This window comes from Acanthochromis polyacanthus, chromosome 11 (genome assembly GCF_021347895.1).
Source record: "Acanthochromis polyacanthus isolate Apoly-LR-REF ecotype Palm Island chromosome 11, KAUST_Apoly_ChrSc, whole genome shotgun sequence".
NCBI classification, from domain to species: Eukaryota; Metazoa; Chordata; class Actinopteri; family Pomacentridae; genus Acanthochromis; species Acanthochromis polyacanthus.
Window position 1 is genome coordinate 21471918 of NC_067123.1, and position 19955 is coordinate 21491872.

The 19955-nt window shown below is 40.6% G+C and overlaps 1 protein-coding gene across 7 annotated transcripts in view; it reads right to left on the bottom strand.

Moving 5' to 3' along the window:
• Positions 1 to 2481: 2481 nt before the first annotated feature.
• phactr4a (phosphatase and actin regulator 4a) overlaps positions 2482 to 19955 on the bottom strand; it is a 41870-nt gene continuing 24396 nt past the window's right edge. For 5 of the 7 annotated variants that reach the window (XM_051955213.1, XM_051955212.1, XM_051955211.1 and 2 more), the window contains 9 exons: positions 16187 to 16318; positions 13450 to 14026; positions 11889 to 12121; positions 9633 to 9804; positions 8152 to 8207; positions 4602 to 4663; positions 4367 to 4504; positions 3796 to 3872; positions 2482 to 3626 (listed from right to left, as the gene is read on the bottom strand). In XM_051955213.1, the coding sequence (XP_051811173.1) occupies positions 3611 to 3626; positions 3796 to 3872; positions 4367 to 4504; positions 4602 to 4663; positions 8152 to 8207; positions 9633 to 9804; positions 11889 to 12121; positions 13450 to 14026; positions 16187 to 16318 (1463 nt within the window). In that variant the 3' untranslated portion in view covers positions 2482 to 3610. The remainder of the gene's footprint in view (positions 3627 to 3795; positions 3873 to 4366; positions 4505 to 4601; positions 4664 to 8151; positions 8208 to 9632; positions 9805 to 11888; positions 12122 to 13449; positions 14027 to 16186; positions 16319 to 19955) is intronic. The other 2 variants (XM_051955215.1, XM_051955214.1) reach the window with 1 other exon arrangement.

Genomic DNA, 19955 nt, shown 5'->3' on the forward strand with positions numbered 1-19955 from the left:
TGGCTGTATGTTTCAGATCACGGTCTTGTTGGAAGGTCTAAAGCTGCCTAAGTTTTTCTGCAAGGTTCTTCGAGGCTTCCTTCCCCTATGGTCTGAAAAACACCGCCAAAGCATCACATTCCGCTGACACGTTTGACCATCAGGATGGTATTCTTGGAGGAGAATGCTTCTCTTCCTTTCACCAAATTAAACTTACCTTCTTGTGTCCAAACATTTCCACATTTATCTCATCCAACTACAATGTGGTGACCAAAAGCTTTCTCCTTTATACTGGTGAGGTTTTTTTTGTGTCTGTCTTAGAGAATGTCTGATTGAAATGTCGGTACCAGAATGCTCTGATCCATCAGGGTGGTCTTGGTGGTGATGTTTGGATTCTCCTTGGCTTTTTGCACTACCATTCTTGTTAGTGCTCAGGTCACTTTTGGCTTCCCACCATTTCTCTTGGGATTTTTCAGTGTTGAAATCCCTTCTATATTCTGCTTTGGTGCAGCCACTGGCACAGGAAAACACTTGAATAATAGCTTTATTCCCTTTCTCAGTGTTGTGAGCAGTCAAATGCAGAGCTCTCTCTGAGTGATGGACCCTAATAGCAGCTCATTGAGCTCTTTGGTTTTAGCCACAACTTGCAGTTGATTAATAACCGACTAGAGAACTACTGCATCAGCTGTTCTCAGTTTACAGCGCACTGGAATGCGGTAAAATATGGTTTAGATTACCAGGACCACTTGCAGTGACACAGAAGTTGCATTTTCTCCAAAAACTGCAGTAAGGGATATTATTTCAGTTTTATTCATATTGTGCCAATTCACAACATGTCATCTCATAGCATAACTATCACATCTATCAGATGTGTATTGCTTTGGATAAAAGCATCTGCTACATGAAATTGTAATTGTGAGGTAAGACCTTACCAATTGTACACAAGTAACAGAGAACCCAACAATCCAGTGTTGCCTTTGGATTCCCTATGAGCAAGCAGTCATATCGAAGGATATGGAAAAATTAAGCTTGACGTTTTTGGTATATAGGATAATTACCATCTGTAACACAATGTTTTACCAGCTTTTCGGATTTGTTTTTGTCCCTCCCAGCCAGAAGAAACCTACCGATTAAAGGCATTATGGAGGATGTTTCTTTTGTTTAATTTGTCTGATTCACATAAAATGAATATACTGACCTTTAGTGGACTTGTATGTATGGTCTCTAAAAGAATAAAAAAACAAACAAAAAAAAAAAAAAACTGTGGACATGGCAGGACCTGAAAAACATCAGCCAATCAACGCGCTCGGACCGAGGCGTTTGGTTTGCTCCCTTTCCTGTCAATCAAAAATCTTCCGGCTCAGGCCTAGTTACGTAATTACGTACGCCTTGGACTTACGTGTTTTCTGTATGTGTTGCTTTGGTATAGCTTCGTAGTTAGCTGGCCACTTGTTTTGCTCATCTTTTTTTTACATAATGGCAGATAAAGATCCAGGGGGACCCAGCCGTAAAAGACAACTTCACGAGTCCTACGCAAGTTTCTGGAGGGGGGGCGTTTCTTCGTAAATGTTAAGAGGGGGGAGGTTAGAGGGGGGTGAAGGAGAGGTTGTATGTGCGCATGGTACGTTCAGAGTCGTAGGAAATTAAATCTCCTCTAATGCCTTTAAGTAAAATTTTTGCCGAAATAATATTTGTTTGAATAATTTTGGGCTTAACTACGAGCTTATGGAAATCTGACAACCAGTTTTTTTTATATATGGCATGCATAAGTAACGGTATTAGGATGATGCTTGGCAAAACATTCATGCATTTAAAGGCATTAGCCATGTCCACAGTTATTTATTTATTTATTTTTTTAGAAACCATACATACAAGTCCACTAAAGGTCAGTATATTCATTTTATGTGAATCAGACAAATTAAACAAAAAAACAAAAAACATCCTCCATAATGCCTTTAAGGGTTAAAAAAACAATATGCTGCTGGGTTTTCTTCTCAGCCGTTGCTGCTTTGACATTTCTCTACAAATACCTGTGGCTGAGGGAAAAATGGTTACTGATTAGCGGTCGTACTTTGTGCAGCTGAAATCATGCTGTTGTTTAGTAAGATCTACTGTACCACAGCCTTTTGGTTCTAAATCTACAGCTGCACAGACTAAACTCATCAGTTGGCTCTGATAATCCCTCACACTTCGTCAAAGTGGAGCAGAGCTGCATCCCTGCTGACTCTGTGTCTATTTAGCGCCAACATGCATCACAGAAGACGTAAAAGAGACAAAGACACGTCAGCTGCTCTTCTGAACACATCAAACCACACCAGTCCACCACTCTGAGGGAGGAAATGATCCTCACGTTTAGGCACCGAGATGGCGCTGACTGGTTTGTGAATCAGCTTATATAACAGTGCCATCATCTGGTCAGTTTAAAAGGCAAAATACTTACTATTCACTCCAGTGATTCCCCAGTAGACAGAAGAATTACAAGAGAGCAATAAACACGCTGGATTGAAATGAAAATCACATTGTATTTTAATTTCTGAGTGGATTGTTCAGTTATTCAGTGTGTTTGCAAAGACAGTTTAAATCTCTCTGTATCAAAAAAAAAGAAAATATTCTGTACCATTACTACTGGGAAAAAATAATCGAGAAATATTTTACAATTAAAACATGTCAGCATTACATGTCAGTAGTTTACATTATAAAGTCAATTAAATCTACATAACTGATCTACACAATCGCAGCCAGCAATGGACCTGCATATATAAAGTACCATAAAATGTCCAGGAAAATAAAAATATGTACATTTTCCTGCTTTGAATAACTCAATTATAAACAGAATTAGAGGCTCAAAACTTGTCAATTTTCTATACATCCAATTCAGGAACATAAGGTGCCTTATGAGAAACTAATCTAGTCATATGTGCTCCATGTGAATCATCTAAATGATCAACAGAATACAGTAAAATGCACACTTTAGGATCTAAGGGTTTGGAATCAGTGCACTGAGTTCAGCTGATTCAAGCAAATACAACTGGGTGTTCAGGAAGTCTTTCACATTTAATGTGAGCCTTAAATTAGGTACATGAGTTAGTTCCTGTGAGGAATAAGGCAGGTGCTGTGGGGCACCTTTGGGTATATGCATATACACAGTGTTTGAACTGGATTAGTGTATTGTCAACAGTGCTGATATGAACTGCAAAGATCTTTATGTGCATAGTCTTTCTGTTCTGCAAGGAAGGGAGCATATATATTTACACATACATAAAAGCAGGTAAAGGCATTAGAGAGTGGTTTCCCCTAAAGTAGATAGTGTGATAACCCTCCTTCCAAGTCTTTCAGCACCCCCACCAGAGCGGTGGGGGTCACCCTTTTATCGTTGGCACCGGGCACCTCCACCATGGATGCATCAGCAAACTCCTTCTGTCTTGAACTCCATGATTTGAGAACTAGAGGTGGTTGAACTGATCTGCGACGCCGTTTGTTTTTGGTTCCATTTGTCAGCTCTGTCTTCAGCTAGAGCAGGTTAGCCAGCAGTGGGTGAGAATGGACCAAAGGGGCCACGTGTTCGCTTCGCTGTGGGCAGAGTGGAGGACATGCCTCCCAGTTTAAGTGCTTTACTGGTCAACATGGACACCTAAGGCCGATGGAACCTGAAAGACAGAGAGGAGGTTAAAAGGTCATTCTAGACTGTATCTCTGTAAACAGGGTAAAAAATCTCCATAAGACAAACTCGAACTAATAAAGTACTGATGAATCTACTGAATAAACCTGAAAAACAGCTGGGATGAATTATTAATGAGAGCTGTATACGAGCCTGACCGGGTATAGATCCTGCTGTCTTCGTGAACCTCCATCTCTGAACTCTTGAATTCATTTAACTCCTTGCGGATGGCAGCCTGAGAGAGAAAGACATGAAAGAACCAACTCTTCAGTGGAAATGGCTTTTATCCGTTTACAGCATGGCACAACAGAAGAAAGGGCACATTGTGATGAAAGACTATTTTTCCACTCTTCACATTCCACAAAAAATTCTGATATGTAGGACAGAATCAATACGCACTTAAAAACATGTCTCTCCACCTTCTCCACATTTTAACATGCATATAGTTTCTGTGACTATACGTTGTGTGAGCTTCAGTGGACCAGTTAACTCGCTCGGTAAACCCCGGTCCAGTCATTGAGCAGCGTCTATCCTGCATTCTAGGGATTCTTCCTCGATACTGAATCTGCTTCGAATGCAAATCCTCTCGGAGTTGACCAAAGTGAAAGACGGTGCTGTTAAAAACGCGCAGGGCTTAAGCTCTCTCCTGCGAAGAGGATCCGAGCCACAAGAAGAACTGCAAGTGTAAAGAGAGGTGCTGTGTGCAGGGGAGGATGCGTTGATTCTCACCTTGTCAGCAGGAGTGAGCTTGGTCCACGGTTTGTCTGCTCGCCGGTCGTAGTCGTGGGCATGCGTGCACTCGACGTACTCATGGAAACGCAGGATCTTCCTGGCCTGGAGTTCAGCCACTGTGGGTCTCTGAGACAGCTGATGGTGGAAGGAACAGGGGTGCATCAGTTTCTAGATCATAATACTACTAATAATAACTGTCAAAAGTATGACAGGTGCTTTGTTGCATCCTGACCTTTCTGGTGAGCCTCCGTTTGATCTCGCATCTCTCTAGTCGTCGGTCCGCTTCGTTCTTGGCTGCAGGAGGAGAACACATTCCATGAGAGAGCGGAACACTGCAGCCAGTCAGGTACATTTCACCTGAGCTGCTGTCGGCACGCCGCCGTAACGGGAACCTTTAATCACTGCCTAGCTCGGCACAAGGCGATGCATTGTTTTTAGCGTGGCCGTGGAGCGTCGTCTTGACCAAGTCGTTTGAGGACAAGCGAGACGCAGAGGGGTGGTATGAGTCCTGGATCAAAACGTGCTGACAGATTCTGAGAAGTATTATGTTCATACTTGGTTTTGGGATCCAACTTGGCATTACCGTGATGCTGCAGCAAAATTCTACCACAGTTTGCGAGTATGCTCCTAATTCATAGTCGGGCGGGGATCGGGTTCTTAAATGATCCTGTTTTTGTGTAAGCCAAGTCTCCTGTTTTCAAGAACCTGAATAAAGTCCTGATTTTGACAAATCTGATTATGCTAGCTAGCGTCTGGTGAAAGGAAACAGGATACTATGGCATCTCATCCAGCTTTCTGAACAGAACTGACTACCAGCACAAGTACAACTTCTGCCAACTGACGCAACAGAAACACAAACAAAGACACGACAGAAAGTATCACAGTTTAAGAGCAATGAGGAAACTTAACTTTGTGTTTTGGCAAATAGAATGTTAAATATAGTTGGTAATCTAGTTGGCAAAAAGCATTGAAATGCCAATTACACAACTATTCCAGGTACTGATTGCTGATTTCCCAATATGTACAGTAGAACACGTCAGTCACTTTGATTTAAAGTTAATGATGACAGGAATGTCAGGTTCACAGACTGCATGTTAAAGATGATGCAGCAACCAGGAAATAAAACCATTTGCTTGTTGTCTAGCATTGCAGAGCCTCGAGTTTGGAATCTGGCCATCACCGTCGTGATCTTTCAAAACCCGACGTAACAAATAGGCACTGGATCTGAAGTCAAGAAGACTACGTAGTGTTGCAGCAGCGACCCATCAATCACAAGTTAGCCCCACCATACAACTGCCCCGTTTGCTCATCTATTTTACTCTAAATAGAACAATAATTTACAAAATGAGCTTAATTTTGTATTGAGGAAGACTTGAAACCTGTGAGACCATTAGCTCATGAGGGAAATGTTTACTGAGATTACAGATCAAGGAAGATCTGGGGCAATTTTTCTCAGACCATCTAGCACAATCTGTATTCTTTCTGCAACCACAGGAGTTGCTTCCTGCTGGATGTTAGAAAAAAACCCGCAGATTTAAAGCAATTCTGTGTTGGCTTCACTGTTCAGATATGGATGCAACTTTCATCATCAATAAACCCTCTATAGTCAGATTAACCATTTCATAACTGATGGATTACCTCTGGGCCTGCCTATATACACATGCCTCCGTAATTCTACGTTCCTGTGAAATACTATGCTTCTGCAGAAGCCTAATTGCCACTTCCACAGGGTGCCACGTACGGAAGCAGAAACTACCTTAATCAGCTGTTGAATACGAATTTTCTTCACCAACACTGAGCACCAATTGCATTAGTTCTTAACTACGAGTAGGGATTTGTACACGGCCTTTGAAGGTTTGTGCAAATTTTATTAAACCTGAAGGATTAACAAATTGCCCACTACAATGCAAGAACCTCAGAACAACAGACTGAACCAGTCAAATCCACACAAAAGTTTGGCTTTAGGATTACTACAGCTGCAGACCGTTTCTACAGCTCTTCTTCAGATCACTTTTCCAGGCTTCGTTTTTGTCGCAAATCAAAACCCGATTGCAAACAATATACAGTCCAGAGCCTTTTAATTACTCTAGTATGGCATTAATTAATTTCAAAACCTATGCACACAAAACCCAGGCACATGCACATATTGTGAGTGTCAAGAAAACATCTGCGAGCAGAAAACCATCCTCACAGGGGAGCATTTCGTACAAGAATGAAGTCCTGCGACCACTACAATTCAAAAGACAAATATTGTACTCTTCACTCTGCATACACTGATGTTCAAAAGGGTGAGGTCACCCAGACAATTTCATGTTTTCCATGAAAACTCACACTTTAATTCAAGTGCTAATATAATTGCACAAGGGTTTTCTAATCATCAATTAGCCTTTCAACACCGTTAGCTAACACAATGTAGCATTAGAACACAGGAGTGATGGTTTCTGGAAATGTTCCTCTGTACCCCTATGTAGCGAGCACTCCTCACAGTCCCACGCTGCTGAACTTAATTTTGTTTTTCAATCAACGTTGACGCCAGCAAATAAACCAGACCAATTAAATGGCTCACTCTAGTTGCCTCAATCGACAATGTGGATCAGGAGATGAAACAGTCAGCTATCCTCTCCTGAAATTTCTTCCATTTCAGGTTTAGTGTGATTTTATACAACGTATTGGATCAGAGCCGAGTTCACAGCATTCGAACAAAAAAAAAAAAAAAAAAAATACAGGGAATGTATGAATCTATTTTTAGAGATACCATGTAGAATAAACCTTAGCTCAGCGCGAGTTAAAGTTTACTACCGTGTGTGAACAGCGGCGTCTCCAGGAAGTTTCAGGCGTCTTTGGTATCTGAACGTCATTCATTTGTTTGATGTTCACAGTGTTTGTCTGTTATCTTTGACTCACTAGGAAATGGCAACACCAATAAGCAGCGGTCTTCACATAAAAATGGTTTTGTTGTGAAGCACCTGCAAGTCCCAGTATCAGCAGTACCATTGCTCCCTATTGGCTTCCCACAGCAGAGCAGGACAGGAAGTTGTTTGTACTGTACATCTGTCGCATGTGGCTGGTAGCCCTGTCACTTAAGTAGGTGAGTATTTGCTGTGAGAAGTGGATCACTACTATGAATGCCTTTGTCTGCTCCAACAGTCCTATAGTGAAGGCCAGAAAGAAACAGGTTCACAGATGTCATTTGCCATTACGGACAGCTGCATTTGTTGCAGCACTTGTAGTGTCAGGGAGTCATTAATCATGTTTGAACCTCCATCACTGTCATCAAACGACACAAAGCCAATCAGTAGTTTAATTTATAGAGCTAGTATTAAAATAGCTTTCACAAAAATTAAACACACCGATGGGACCTGAAATGGCCTTAAGGGATATTGACACATATTTGATTTAGTCTCTCAACTTATTAATTCCCACCTCAACTTCATGAATACTAAAAAAACCATGTCTGCACATTCCTCCTCATAAATACCACTTCATGTGCGAGGGTGTCAACGCCCTTGGATTTGCACTAATATTAAAATCATCCGAAAAATCTTAATGCAGTGACCTTGGCACCTATAATGTAGAAACTGTGGTGTTTAGTGAAAATCAATATGCCTGAAGCAAAAAGACTGCACAAAAAAGCATTAACTGGTGAGATGAATGACTAACGCAGTCTATTGATTTCAGCAAGGGTGAGAAAAATGAGAAGTGCACTGAATGAAATGCAAATAAACGCACCTGAATGAGAAACTGAATGATGGAGAGAGTGATAGACGGAAGGAGAGTCTCACCTTGAAGAATGTTCCTCTGCTCCAGCTCCTCTGCTGTCGGTCTCTGACTCAGCCGCCTGAAAGCAGACAGCATTTTAGACTGGGCATTTTTAAAGGCCGATATGAATCAGTCCAAAAGAAATTCATTTCATCTTTAATTGAACAGTTCAAAAGGAAAACTTAACACATGATTGGATCATATCCTTGAGGTGGAAGAAGAGCCTCTCAAACTGGATGAATTACATTATAAATAGTGGATACGATCGGTCAGACTGCAGGAGAACTGTGGGCAGAGATTGATTTTTTTTTCCCCATTTACTGTGCTTTGTGTGAAGCTAAATGTAGAGTCAGTAATTCTCGAGAGAGAGCGTTATTATTTAATTATTTAGTCTACTTAGACAGTTAGCATGTGCCAGATTTACTGTCCCTCCCTCTCCTACTGCCCCCTTTCCCAACCATCTCCCCTACTTGAACATGCAGAGGAAACTTAGGTGCTGTACTGATCAGCCCGAGGCCACTTTGTTTGCTTCCCATTTATGGAGCCAGGGCTGTGTGTGTGTGTATATTTAGCGTACTCAGAACAGTTAGAGCGCTGCAACAGACTGGCAGGTTGAAAAGGTATGTCACCCTAAAAAAAGATCTGTAGGATTTTCAGCTTTCCGAGGGCTCTTGAAGTCATGTGTGACATATGGTTTCAACTGAAAAATTACCTAAATATAAGCTTAAAAGCATGATATTTCATTAAATTACCTCATTTTATATATCTGTAAAAATGTGCAAAAAAAAATTTGCATCAGATTCTGGAAAAAAAAAAAACAAAAACACAAAATTCTTAAATAAATTTAAAAATCTGCGCCCATCAGCACAGCAGAGAAGATATTAGTGACTCAGCTGCATGACAAAAGCTCATGGAACTTTGGCTTGAACTGGAAGCTGTGTTTATATGGAGAAGAAAAAGAAAGAACAAAAGGAGAACAAAACACACTTGTGGGGAAAAACTAATGCAGCACGGTTCAAAAGCAAGTCGTTTGAAGATACATGCAGCATGGTAACTATGTTTCCAGCATTGATGTTTAGCGCAACTGCAAAAAATCCTAGTTTATAGTGGTTGTAAAAATGTCAAATAGCAGTAAAGCACTATATTATGTAGAGCCACCATTTTGCCAGTGTTAGTAATAGAGTGGAAAGCCGTGCATTTCTTTTTTGTAAAATAAATGAGAAAAACTGAGGTAAAAATATACTTTTCCCTTTTTATGATTCATGGCATTATAACTATTTTTAAGTTTTCTTTACTTCTGGCCATGATTGTGCCATTTCCATGGAGGAGCAGCACAGTATGCTGCAGTGAAGTGAAAATGTCACAGGAGCAAAAAGCAGCTGAAAAGGGGCGGAGAGGGTTAACTGGTGAAAGTAAACGATTAATGGTATTATTTTCTAAACTGACCACTCCCATTACGGTTGGTGTGTAAAACTTCCAGCCTGCAATGACGGGACTCCTTTACCTCGAGAGCGTGGTGCCGATCCTGTTCCTCATTGCCTCCCACTGCTCTTTGTTGTGCCAGCTCATGCCGTCGTAGTTCCCCTGAGCCTCCCTCTCTTCTCTCTCTTGTCTCTCCTGTCTCTCCAGCTTCAGGGCCAATGTGTCCTTCCTCTTCACGCGGCTCGCCAGCCCACCTGTTACACATACAAAGCATGTGTTCATACATACAGACTTGATTGTGTGCACTTGCATGAAAGGAAAAGCCAAACTTTTTCCAATGCATTGCTGCTAGTATGCTCTTATCTTGTCTACTGTGATATTGTGTCATCCACGATGTAATTTTAATTCAGAACCTTTGTGCTTTGTGAAGTGTTCACGACAGAGCAAAGTTCGATTTCTTCATAAAGTCTGGTCTTAAAAGTTAAGAGCGTCTTCTCAGAATGCTTCTATGAATGCTCGTACTTTTCTAAAGAATCCTTCTAAAACAGTACTTAAGAGCAAGTGCATACCATAAAGAGCTTCCTAATGCCAGATGTCCCTGATGCTGACTGCACTTAACGGTCTGTGAGCTGCGTTGTATTTTCAAAACACATCAAATCAAGTGCTATAGATCACACAAAAGACGAGTCTATACTTGAAATTGCAAAGTACGAAAGTAAAGTTTAATGAGCAGAAAATCGACAGCTCTCACAGAGGAATTCAACTCAAGTTCCTGGTAGTGACATTTAAAGCGATTAGACTGATGGCAGATGTAACTATTAAGCTCAGTTCAACCTTAAATGAAGCAGTGGCACTTCCTAAAAGTTTCATGAATACACACATAATCTATTGTCATTATCATTCTGGTCGAACAGTGTATTTGTTTATTAGATCAGCTGCATATGGAGCATATAGCAGCAATTGAAGGCTTGGAAAAAAAAACCCTCATTTCAGGATTTTCTTCATTTTTACGGTTTTCTACAGTGTAGGACAAGTATAAAGACTTCAGATCCCTGAAATAACACACACACTGATTTATGCAGTAGACAAAAAAATAGCATAAACAACAAAAAACATGTTTCATATTTTAGATTCTTTCTGATCTTCATGTGTCTGAAACCATCAGTTGTGTTCTATAGAGGTGGTGTTGGTAAACAGAAAATAACTCCTAATCCACAAAACGTTAAAAAAAAAAAAAAAAAATCGTATAAATAATGAAAAAATCCTTGTATAAGCGCGTGTCCAAACTTTTGACTGAGACCAAAGACAGAAATCTAAAAATATACCACGAGGAGTGTTTTATTGTAGTACATGCGAATTATGTTTTCACTCATTTTGAACCAAACATGATTTCACAAAATTAGTGTTCAAGATTAAAGTAAACTCTTAAACAAAAAGTAATAAAAATGCGCAGAATTTGGTTTCCTGCAAATTCTGGAGCTTCTCAAAATGCTCTCGGTGTAGGAGGAAGTCATTAATCTACCATCATTATTTATGACAGCTGCAATGCTTTTGTGAAGCATCCAAGTTTGACAAAGTTTGTACAATAGATTGTATGAATCTGAATGACAGAAAAGTCAAGGTCATTTTAATGTTTTGCAAGCTGGAATAAGGACGTGTTTGGCATCTTTGTGTAAAATGATTCACCTAATATCAGAATAGCTTCCTTCAAATTATTCTCAAGATTAGAAGTTTTTCCAATGGTACAAAAAGAAATTCCTCATCTCCATTCTCTTATGACATTTCATGAGAAAAGATACGCTATTCTAAAAGGCATTATTCATTCGGTTGCTTGAGCAATTATTTCCTTTTATGTTGTTTTTGTACTCCATAGCCTGGTGCCCTTTTTATTCCTCTGACCAGTAATTTCATCTTCAGTGCTGTCACAGAGTTATCTGGATCTCACTCCCTGTGAAACTGAGTGAGCTCTCTTTCAAGCACAAAAAATAGACGATTTAAATCAAAGCAAGCATTAGTTAGTGCATCACAAATTTAGTAGATGCAGCTGTGTCTTTGTATGACATTTTAAAGGTTACGGATCAGATTTAATTCGGGAAGTTTTATGCCAAACGCTGGTTAATTTGATGTAAAACAGCAACAGTTTCCTCGATTTGTTAAACACTCTCCCATTAGCAATGCAGTAAATGAGGGAAGCCAAGTTGACGGTGAAATGCAGACTCGATGATGTAATTGCTGGCTGAAAGCTGAGGTGAAAGCTATTTGTAGGACTCTTCTTGCATTGAAAATTGAAGCTAAACTTTTAAACAGGCCTAAAAGCAGGATTCCAAGTCAAACTTACTTGAAGGGACTTCTTCGTCGTCCTCATCATCGTCGTCTCTGTACAGGATGGGGCCGTCGGAGTCGGACTCCTCTTCGCTGTCCCCGGGGCCTCCACCCTCAGGGATGACGCTCACTCTGGGATCTCCAATCAAACCTCTCCTGCTGCGGGGCTCCAGTTCAGGCTGTCGGGGAGGCCTCGGAGGCTGAAGCTTCCTCATCTCTTCCTCCATGTCAAAGTCATCGTCTTCTGGCCTGTGAAGGAGCACAGCATCCGTTAGAGAACTAGAACAGCACACGTTTTCTCTCATATCATCCATAGCGTGAGAAAAAAACTGGAACATTTAAAGGTCTCTTGTAACAACAATCTACCTTGATATTCTAATTTGATACTGTATGCAACTGAGGGAATAAAGCTGAGTAATTTACAGGAGAGATTAACAGAAGACTTAACTCTCAATACTACATCCAGTAATAACGGCATTCAATTTTAAATGATATCTGAGTGCCCTGCAAATGAAATTTAAACTGATTTTTTGGCCATGTAATAAACTCATGAATAACAATTTGACCAACTGCAATATAAATGCACTTATCAGAGCATCCAATCTGCGCCCATAAATAAACCTCTGCTTGTATTGATTTGAAGAGAAAAAGTCAATGATGTGCAACTTCGATATTATATTTATTCCCACAACACGTCTGAAGCAGCTTACTCAAGTTTTCGGTCTTTATTTTGGTCTCAGTTGCAAAGGCTCATTAAGCCACATCAAGCTAGGGTTCTTCAGATAAAGGAAAATTTGCTGTGTCTTAAATATGCTTTCCTGTTTTGATTTACTGAATAATATATCACTATGCTTGTTGCCGTGTTTGTATATTGATTAATTAATGGAGGTAGGCTCTCACTGATTGGCTACATAAATAACCGTATATAAAGAAGAGTAACTAACAGGTAAAGACATGACAAAAAAACAACACAAAAAAACAAATAAATGGAAAAAATACATATAATTTGCAGTGTCTATAATTAAATATTAGGACACACAGTAGGTTCCTAGCTAATATAAACCATATTAAAAAAAAAAAAAAAACTTAGACAAATTCCTTGGCTGTAAATCTATTACAAAGGCACTACAATTTATTTGCTTGATTCTGTTGGTCACTACATCCCAGATCACAAATAGTTGGAAACAGCGTGAAAAGGCACATTGCAATTTCAAAGTACACAAGGGGGCATCCTAAAATGTCTTCTTTTCACAGCTCAACTGTCAAACAACCCAACAATGTTCCCTTTTCTGTGAAAGTAAAGCGAGGCTGCACATCTTCACATGTAAGACGTGAATGACTAAATTTACAGAGTTTGTGCTCGAGCGCAATCATCAAGCTTATAGCAAAATAAGTGAAGTCAGTTAATTTATTAATCGGCTGATAGTTTGAGCTCTACATTGCTGAAGTGTCAGGGATTAAAAGAAACTAAGTGAACAGTTTATCAAGGCAAACTGCTCTTCTTCACTCTCAGCTTTCACGGCAATGTTGCTTTTTATATATATATATATATATATATATATATATAGGGCACTTACAGTCTGAGAGGTTCGATGGTGACAGGAAGAGAACGCCGTGGGTTTCCCCCCGCCTCTATGAGGAAGTCTGGAGGAGACTCAAACAGTAGTGAGTGGGCCCTCTGTGAGCCGTCTGGGTTGGGCTGAGTTGGGCCAGGGCTGGCCAGGGCTCTCTGGATCAGGATGTGTAGAGGGATGGCGGGCGGTTGGCTGGGAGGCTCGGTGGTTGGGCTGGGGGGATCAGTTTGCACGGTGGGCACCGATACAGAAGAAGTGGTGCTGGGCGGCTGCAGCGACTGGACCCTGGGAGGAGATGGGGGTATGTGGGAGGGCGGCAAAGGCAGAGGCTCAGCGGAGGCCTGAGGGACTGCTGCGCTCGTACTGTCCTCACTGTTATCCCCTTTAGAGACAGCAGGGGGCGCCAGTACAGGGGCAGCTGGAGGGTCAGTGCTGGAAGGCTCTGGAACTTGACTGGGAGGGGACGGGTCCACAGTGTGACGCTTGGTGACGGGGGTCATCCTCTTTGGTGGGGTTGGTGGAGAACGCTTAGCAGGTGCTGGGACTACAATGATACCACTGCCAGGCTGCGAAAGCTCTGCTGTTAAAAACAAAGTCAACAAGAGCAATTAGTACTTTCAAACAGAAGGAAGCTCACAAACAAAACCTACAGTCAGAATGAGAGGATGCACAATCAATCTGTATGAGGGTGAAGTTAGTTTAATTAACAAAAACAAGCAATAAAGCAAATGTGTTTTAGAGAGGAAAAAATGTTTACTGCTGAGCTGCTTGCTGAGTCAGCGGAGGGTAACACACATACACACACATCAACAGACGACTGTATCAACAGCCCTTATTAACATCCAGTGGGATTAACAAATACTTTCATTGCACTCCAACATACAAGATGTCCATCCAGTTCCCATGCAACGTTCTCCTGGCAGCACTCAGAATACGTTAGATAAACTTAAATCAGCTCCAGTGGCTGCTGCAAAACACATGCAATGTAGGTCTTGAGTTAAAATGGAGGGGAGTTACACACGTGGACAAAATTGTTGGTACCCCTCAGTTAAAGAAGGAAAAACCCACAATTCTCACTGAAATCACTTGAAACTCACAAAAGTAACAATAAATAAAAATTTAGTGAAAATTAAATAATCAAAATCAGCCATCACTTTTGAATTGTTGATTAACATAATTATTTTAAAAAACAAACTAATGAAATAGGGCTGGACAAAAATGATGGTACCCATAACTTAATATTTTGTTGCACAACCTTTTGAGGCAATCACTGCAATTAAACGATTTCTGTATTTGTCAATGAGCGTTCTGCAGCTGTCAACAGGTATTTTGGCCCACTCCTCATGAGCAAACAGCTCCAGTTGTCTCAGGTTTGATGGGTGTCTTCTCCAAATGGCATGTTTCAGCTCCTTCCACATATGTTCAATGGGATTCAGATCTGGGCTCATAGAAGGCCACTTTAGAATAGTCCAACGCTTTTCTCTCAGCCATTCTTGGGTGTTTTTGGCTGTGTGTTTTGGATCGTTGTCCTGTTGGAAGACCCATGACCTGCGACTGAGACCAAGCTTTCTGACACTAGGCAGCACATTTCTCTCCAGAATGCCTTGATAGTCTTCAGATTTCATCGTACCTTGCACACTTTCAAGACACCCTGTGCCAGATGCAGCAAAGCAGCCCCAAAACATTACTGAGCCTCCTCCATGTTTCACCGTAGGGGCAGTGTTCTTTTCTTCGTATGCTTGGTTTTTGAGTCTATGAACATAGAGTTGATGTGCCTTACCAAAAAGCTCCAGTTTGGTCTCATCGGTCCAAAGGACATTCTCCCAGAAGCTTTGTGGCTTGTCAACATGCATTTTTGCAAATTCCAGTCTGGCTTTTTTATGAGTTTTTTTCAGCAGTGGTGTCCTCCTTGGTCGTCTCCCATGAAGTCCACTTTGGCTCAAACAACGACGAATGGTGCGATCTGACACTGATGTACCTTGGCCTTGGAGTTCACCTTTAATTTCTTTGGAGGTTGCTCTGGGCTCTTTGGATACAATTCGAACGATCCGTCTCTTCAATTTGTCATCAATTTTCCTCTTGCGGCCACGTCCAGGGAGGTTGGCTACTGTCCCGTGGGTCTTGAACTTCTGAATAATATGAGCCACTGTTGTCACAGGAACTTCAAGCTGTTTAGAGATGGTCTTATAGCCTTTACCTTTAAGATGTTTGTTTATAATTTTTTTTCGGATGTCCTGGGACAATTCTCTCCTTCGCTTTCTGTTGTCCATGTTCAGTGTGGTACACACCTTTTCACCAAACAGCAGGGTGACTACTTGTCTCCCTTTAAATAGGCAGACTGACTGATTATGAGTTTGGAAACACCTGTGATGTCAATTAAATGACACACCTGAGTTAATCATGTCACTCTGGTCAAATAGTTTTCAATCTTTTACAGAGGTACCATCATTTTTGTCCAGGCCTGTTTCATTAGTTTGTTTTTTTAAATAATTATGTTAATCAACAATTCAAAAGTAATGGCTGTTTTTGATTATTTAATTTTCAATAAATTTTTATTTATTGATACTTTTGTGAGTTTCAAGTGATTTCAGTGAGAATTGTGGGTTTTTCCTTCTTTAACTGAGGGGTACCAACAATTTTGTCCACGTGTGTATTTCATGTGAGATGAAGGTGGCGAATCTCCACCACCAGTACGCAGGCTTTACTGAGGTGGATGGAGATGTGGCGCCCCGCTGGGTACCTGAGCACGTCTGGCCAGCTCTGTGGCGCAGATACACAGGTAGAGAAAGGTAGAGGCCGAGCTCACTCTGGCATCTCCAGCCGGTCCAATAACAAGGCTGCCTGACCTTAGAGCCCCTGTTCAATGAGGAAGCTGGCAAAAATGAGTGGAGATGTCAGGGATGGGGCTGGGTTTACATTCCAAGCTGGGAGATAAATACAAGGGGGTGGATTCAGATAAAAGTTCTTTGCACTGTCCAGAAGCAGAGTAAGCATCCATCATCGGATGATAAACAACTTTAGAGGAAAAATAACCGAGCAGATGATAAGAAACATTTCTCAGGAATACATGAAGTACCACTGCAGTGCGGTACTTCCCTCTGACTCAAAGTTTCATTATGATTATTTTCTGATATTCCTGCCCATGCATGACGGCACACCGTTCTCATTCAGGAAATAAAAAGGAAAGCCCAATATTCCTTGCCTCAACTTGTCCATCACCTTTAGAGCTAGTGATTAATCAGCCCAGATATGCCTCGACAATCATTGGCATATCTATTCAATTGAACACACTTTCTAGTAAAGAACTGACAAACAAGGTTTACGATATGTAGAAGCAATGTCACTTTGATGCAGTCTGTCCACCAGAAAGCAGAGAGGTGGACTGTTTAGATATGAAATGTTCCATTCACTTTGTATTGAGGCATCAATTTAAAGTTCTTTACTATCAGCTGATGTGAGCCTTTTTAAACTCCCCAAAATCAGTATCAGACACATAAATACATTATTATTTAAACTAAACTCCAAGTCTATGTTGAACTCATCACTGTGGTTTTAAAATGTATTTAACAGCACCTTAAATCTTTTCAAGTTGCAGAATGAAATATAATCTCATTACCCAACACACTGGAGAAGATGTAAATGAAAACTAAAAACAGATGGTCTTCCGGGATTGAGGTGTGTGTGTGCTAATATAGTGACACTCTCCAATGACGTCTACTACTCTTGTAACTTCAGACAGTTTTTCTGTACAGACAAACACTTGTGCAATAACAAATGTGTAGAGCCTCCACCGAACAAATGGCAGGCTCAGGTGTCTCTGCCACAGAGACCGTGTGAGGTTCAAGTTGTGAAAATGTAAATAGTACTATATTTACAGTATGTGGAGGCCTCATTTTTCTGGTACATATTTTCTGATTTATGACATAAGTGTGTCATACCGCATAAGACAATGTTGAGTTCTCCATACCTCTCGCCATGATTGTACCGTTTCCATATAAGTGGAAGACTCAAAACTGCTATGACAAATTTGCCCACAGTGAGTAAAAACATAACAGCAAGTATGAGAGCTAGAAATTTCTTGAAGTTCAGAGGGTTAAAGCACAAAATACACAAAAGCAAGCAAAATAATTGGTATTCCCTGCAACTATGCACAAGTATGAAAAGATCATCTAAGTCACAATTATAAACAAATGATTTTTGCTAACAACACACAAATCACAGTGGTATTATTCTGAGATGAAACATTCACAGTGTAGGTTGGGGAAAAAAAGTGCAGCACTCAGTAAATAAAATTAACAACAGCTAACTGGAATGAAGAACTGGTAAGCATGAGGTCCAATCAAGTAAGACTGGAGGTGAGGGTTGGTGCTATTTTGCCTTAATAATATTAAAACTAAATAATAAAACCCTCACCCATTTTAAATTGCTGCTTATGGGAACCACTCTTCACAAAAACATCTCAAAAGACTCATCATTATGAACCGTTGATTAGCATAAGTCTGGAAAGGGTTGCAAAATAACTTTCGATATTTATCAGTCTAAAGAGAAAAAAGAAGTCACAATAACAGCCAACAGCTTACTGGAATGACTGGAGCTGGTTAACATGTCTGTTCATGAGTCTCATGCAAATCATTGAACAGGCAAGGAAAAAATAACATCTGAGCACGCGAGTTCGCCAGAGAGAACTTTGACACTCCACAACACTATGGCAAGGAAATGTTTTGTGGACTGATGAAACTATCCTACTGAATATGCAGCATCATGGCGTAGAAAGGGTACTCTACAACGACACGATACCATCCCTTCAAAGACGAGCACGGTGGAGGCAGCATTATGATTAACCACGCCAGACGGGTACGTCGACGGGGTTATTGCATTCGGTGCGGTATCTGGCTGGGTAAGTATGTATGTATGTATGTGGCTATGTCCGGTTCGATATCTCTGCAACCGCTGAAGTCAGGATAATCAAACTTGGCACTGAAGATCAGTCTAAGGTCCCCTACTCAGTTGTGGAGTTACAGGTCAGCAGATCAAGTAGGGAGGGAGATACGTACGATGATCAAAATTGATACATATTGCATCAGTTGTATAGGGAAGACAGGGTTTTCGCCAGCAGAGGGCATGGTTCAGCCCTCTACTGAGGGCTCATCTAGTTTAGGGTTGCTTTGGTCCCTCTGGGCCTTGGTTGCCAGCGATTATTTAGAGGAAAATTAATTGTGTAGGTGTAGCTGTAAAACGGGCGTGCACAATAACATCAAGAGAGATAATTGGGTGTTATTAGCTGAAGCTCATTGTTTCTGTATAGACATGACTAGGCGTTCACGACGACTGTAAGACATATGAGCAGCATCTAAACCTATTCATCAAGTCAGACCAGCAGGCTGGATTAAATTAGTAAACCACAAACTGAACTTGAAGTTAGCTGTTGTTAAATTAGTTCTGCCCCATTCTGAAGAAAAGGGGTACCATACTGGTTGGAAAGAAAGTGGAAACCTCATTATCTTTACTAGGAAACTACACAATGTGTAACAATGTGTTGTTTTTTTTTTGTTTTTTTTTAAAAAATGAGACAGAGTTAAATTTGAAGCCCTAATGTTTCTTGACTAGAAAGTGGTTGTATGTGGTGATTCTTTCAGAGTCTTTCAGCTCTACAAGTGTTTGATCAGGCCACTTTAACCAAAAGGAGGTTGTGAAGGCTCCTGTATCGTGTTCAACTGCCACAAAGAGAATAAATTCATGACAGGCAGAAAGAAAAGCGGCTGTTACAGACAAGCTCAAAAAGAAAGTCTAAAAATGCGAAAACACCCTCTCTGCAAACAGGGCCCGGGCTTTCCTTAAACAAAGGTAAAATCCTGCATAATTACATGAAATGACATAGTTTTGGACCACATGCACAGACACAGGAAATTTTAAAGAGTTCACATGGTTTTTCTTGCCACTGTATCTTATTTAGTACCGTTACACATGGGTTTCTATGGGCGTTTCCTTATTTACTACCAGTTTTCAAACTCTTACATGACATTAAGTAAAATTGATTTTTCTGACTCAAAGATGAACTATTTTCACCTTTGCACTAATACAAACACAAAGTACATAAAGTCTGACTTTTTTTTTTTTTTTTTACCTCTTTTTGGTCTATTTTAATTACAGTGCATGCTGTTTTACTACAACAATGATGTCAACATACCAAAGATCAATTCGTCAAAGACTGACACCCTGTATATATCCTTTTAAATCTCTGTAGTTTAGTGGGTGGTGCTGAGCTGCAACACCACGTCCCATTTAGAGTGAGCAGCAGTTTATTGCTGTCCCAGCTTTGAGTCTGTACTGGTGCACACTCTTGATGTGGTGGACATGGTTTTCTATGGGTATTACTAGAGGCAATCCATAAAAAAAAAAAAAAAAAAGCAGACTTAAAGCAAGCTGAACATGTGGCTAACAGCAATAAAATGAGGTCTCCAAACTCTACTCTAAGTTGGATAGTGAACAGAGCATGAAACGGAAATCTT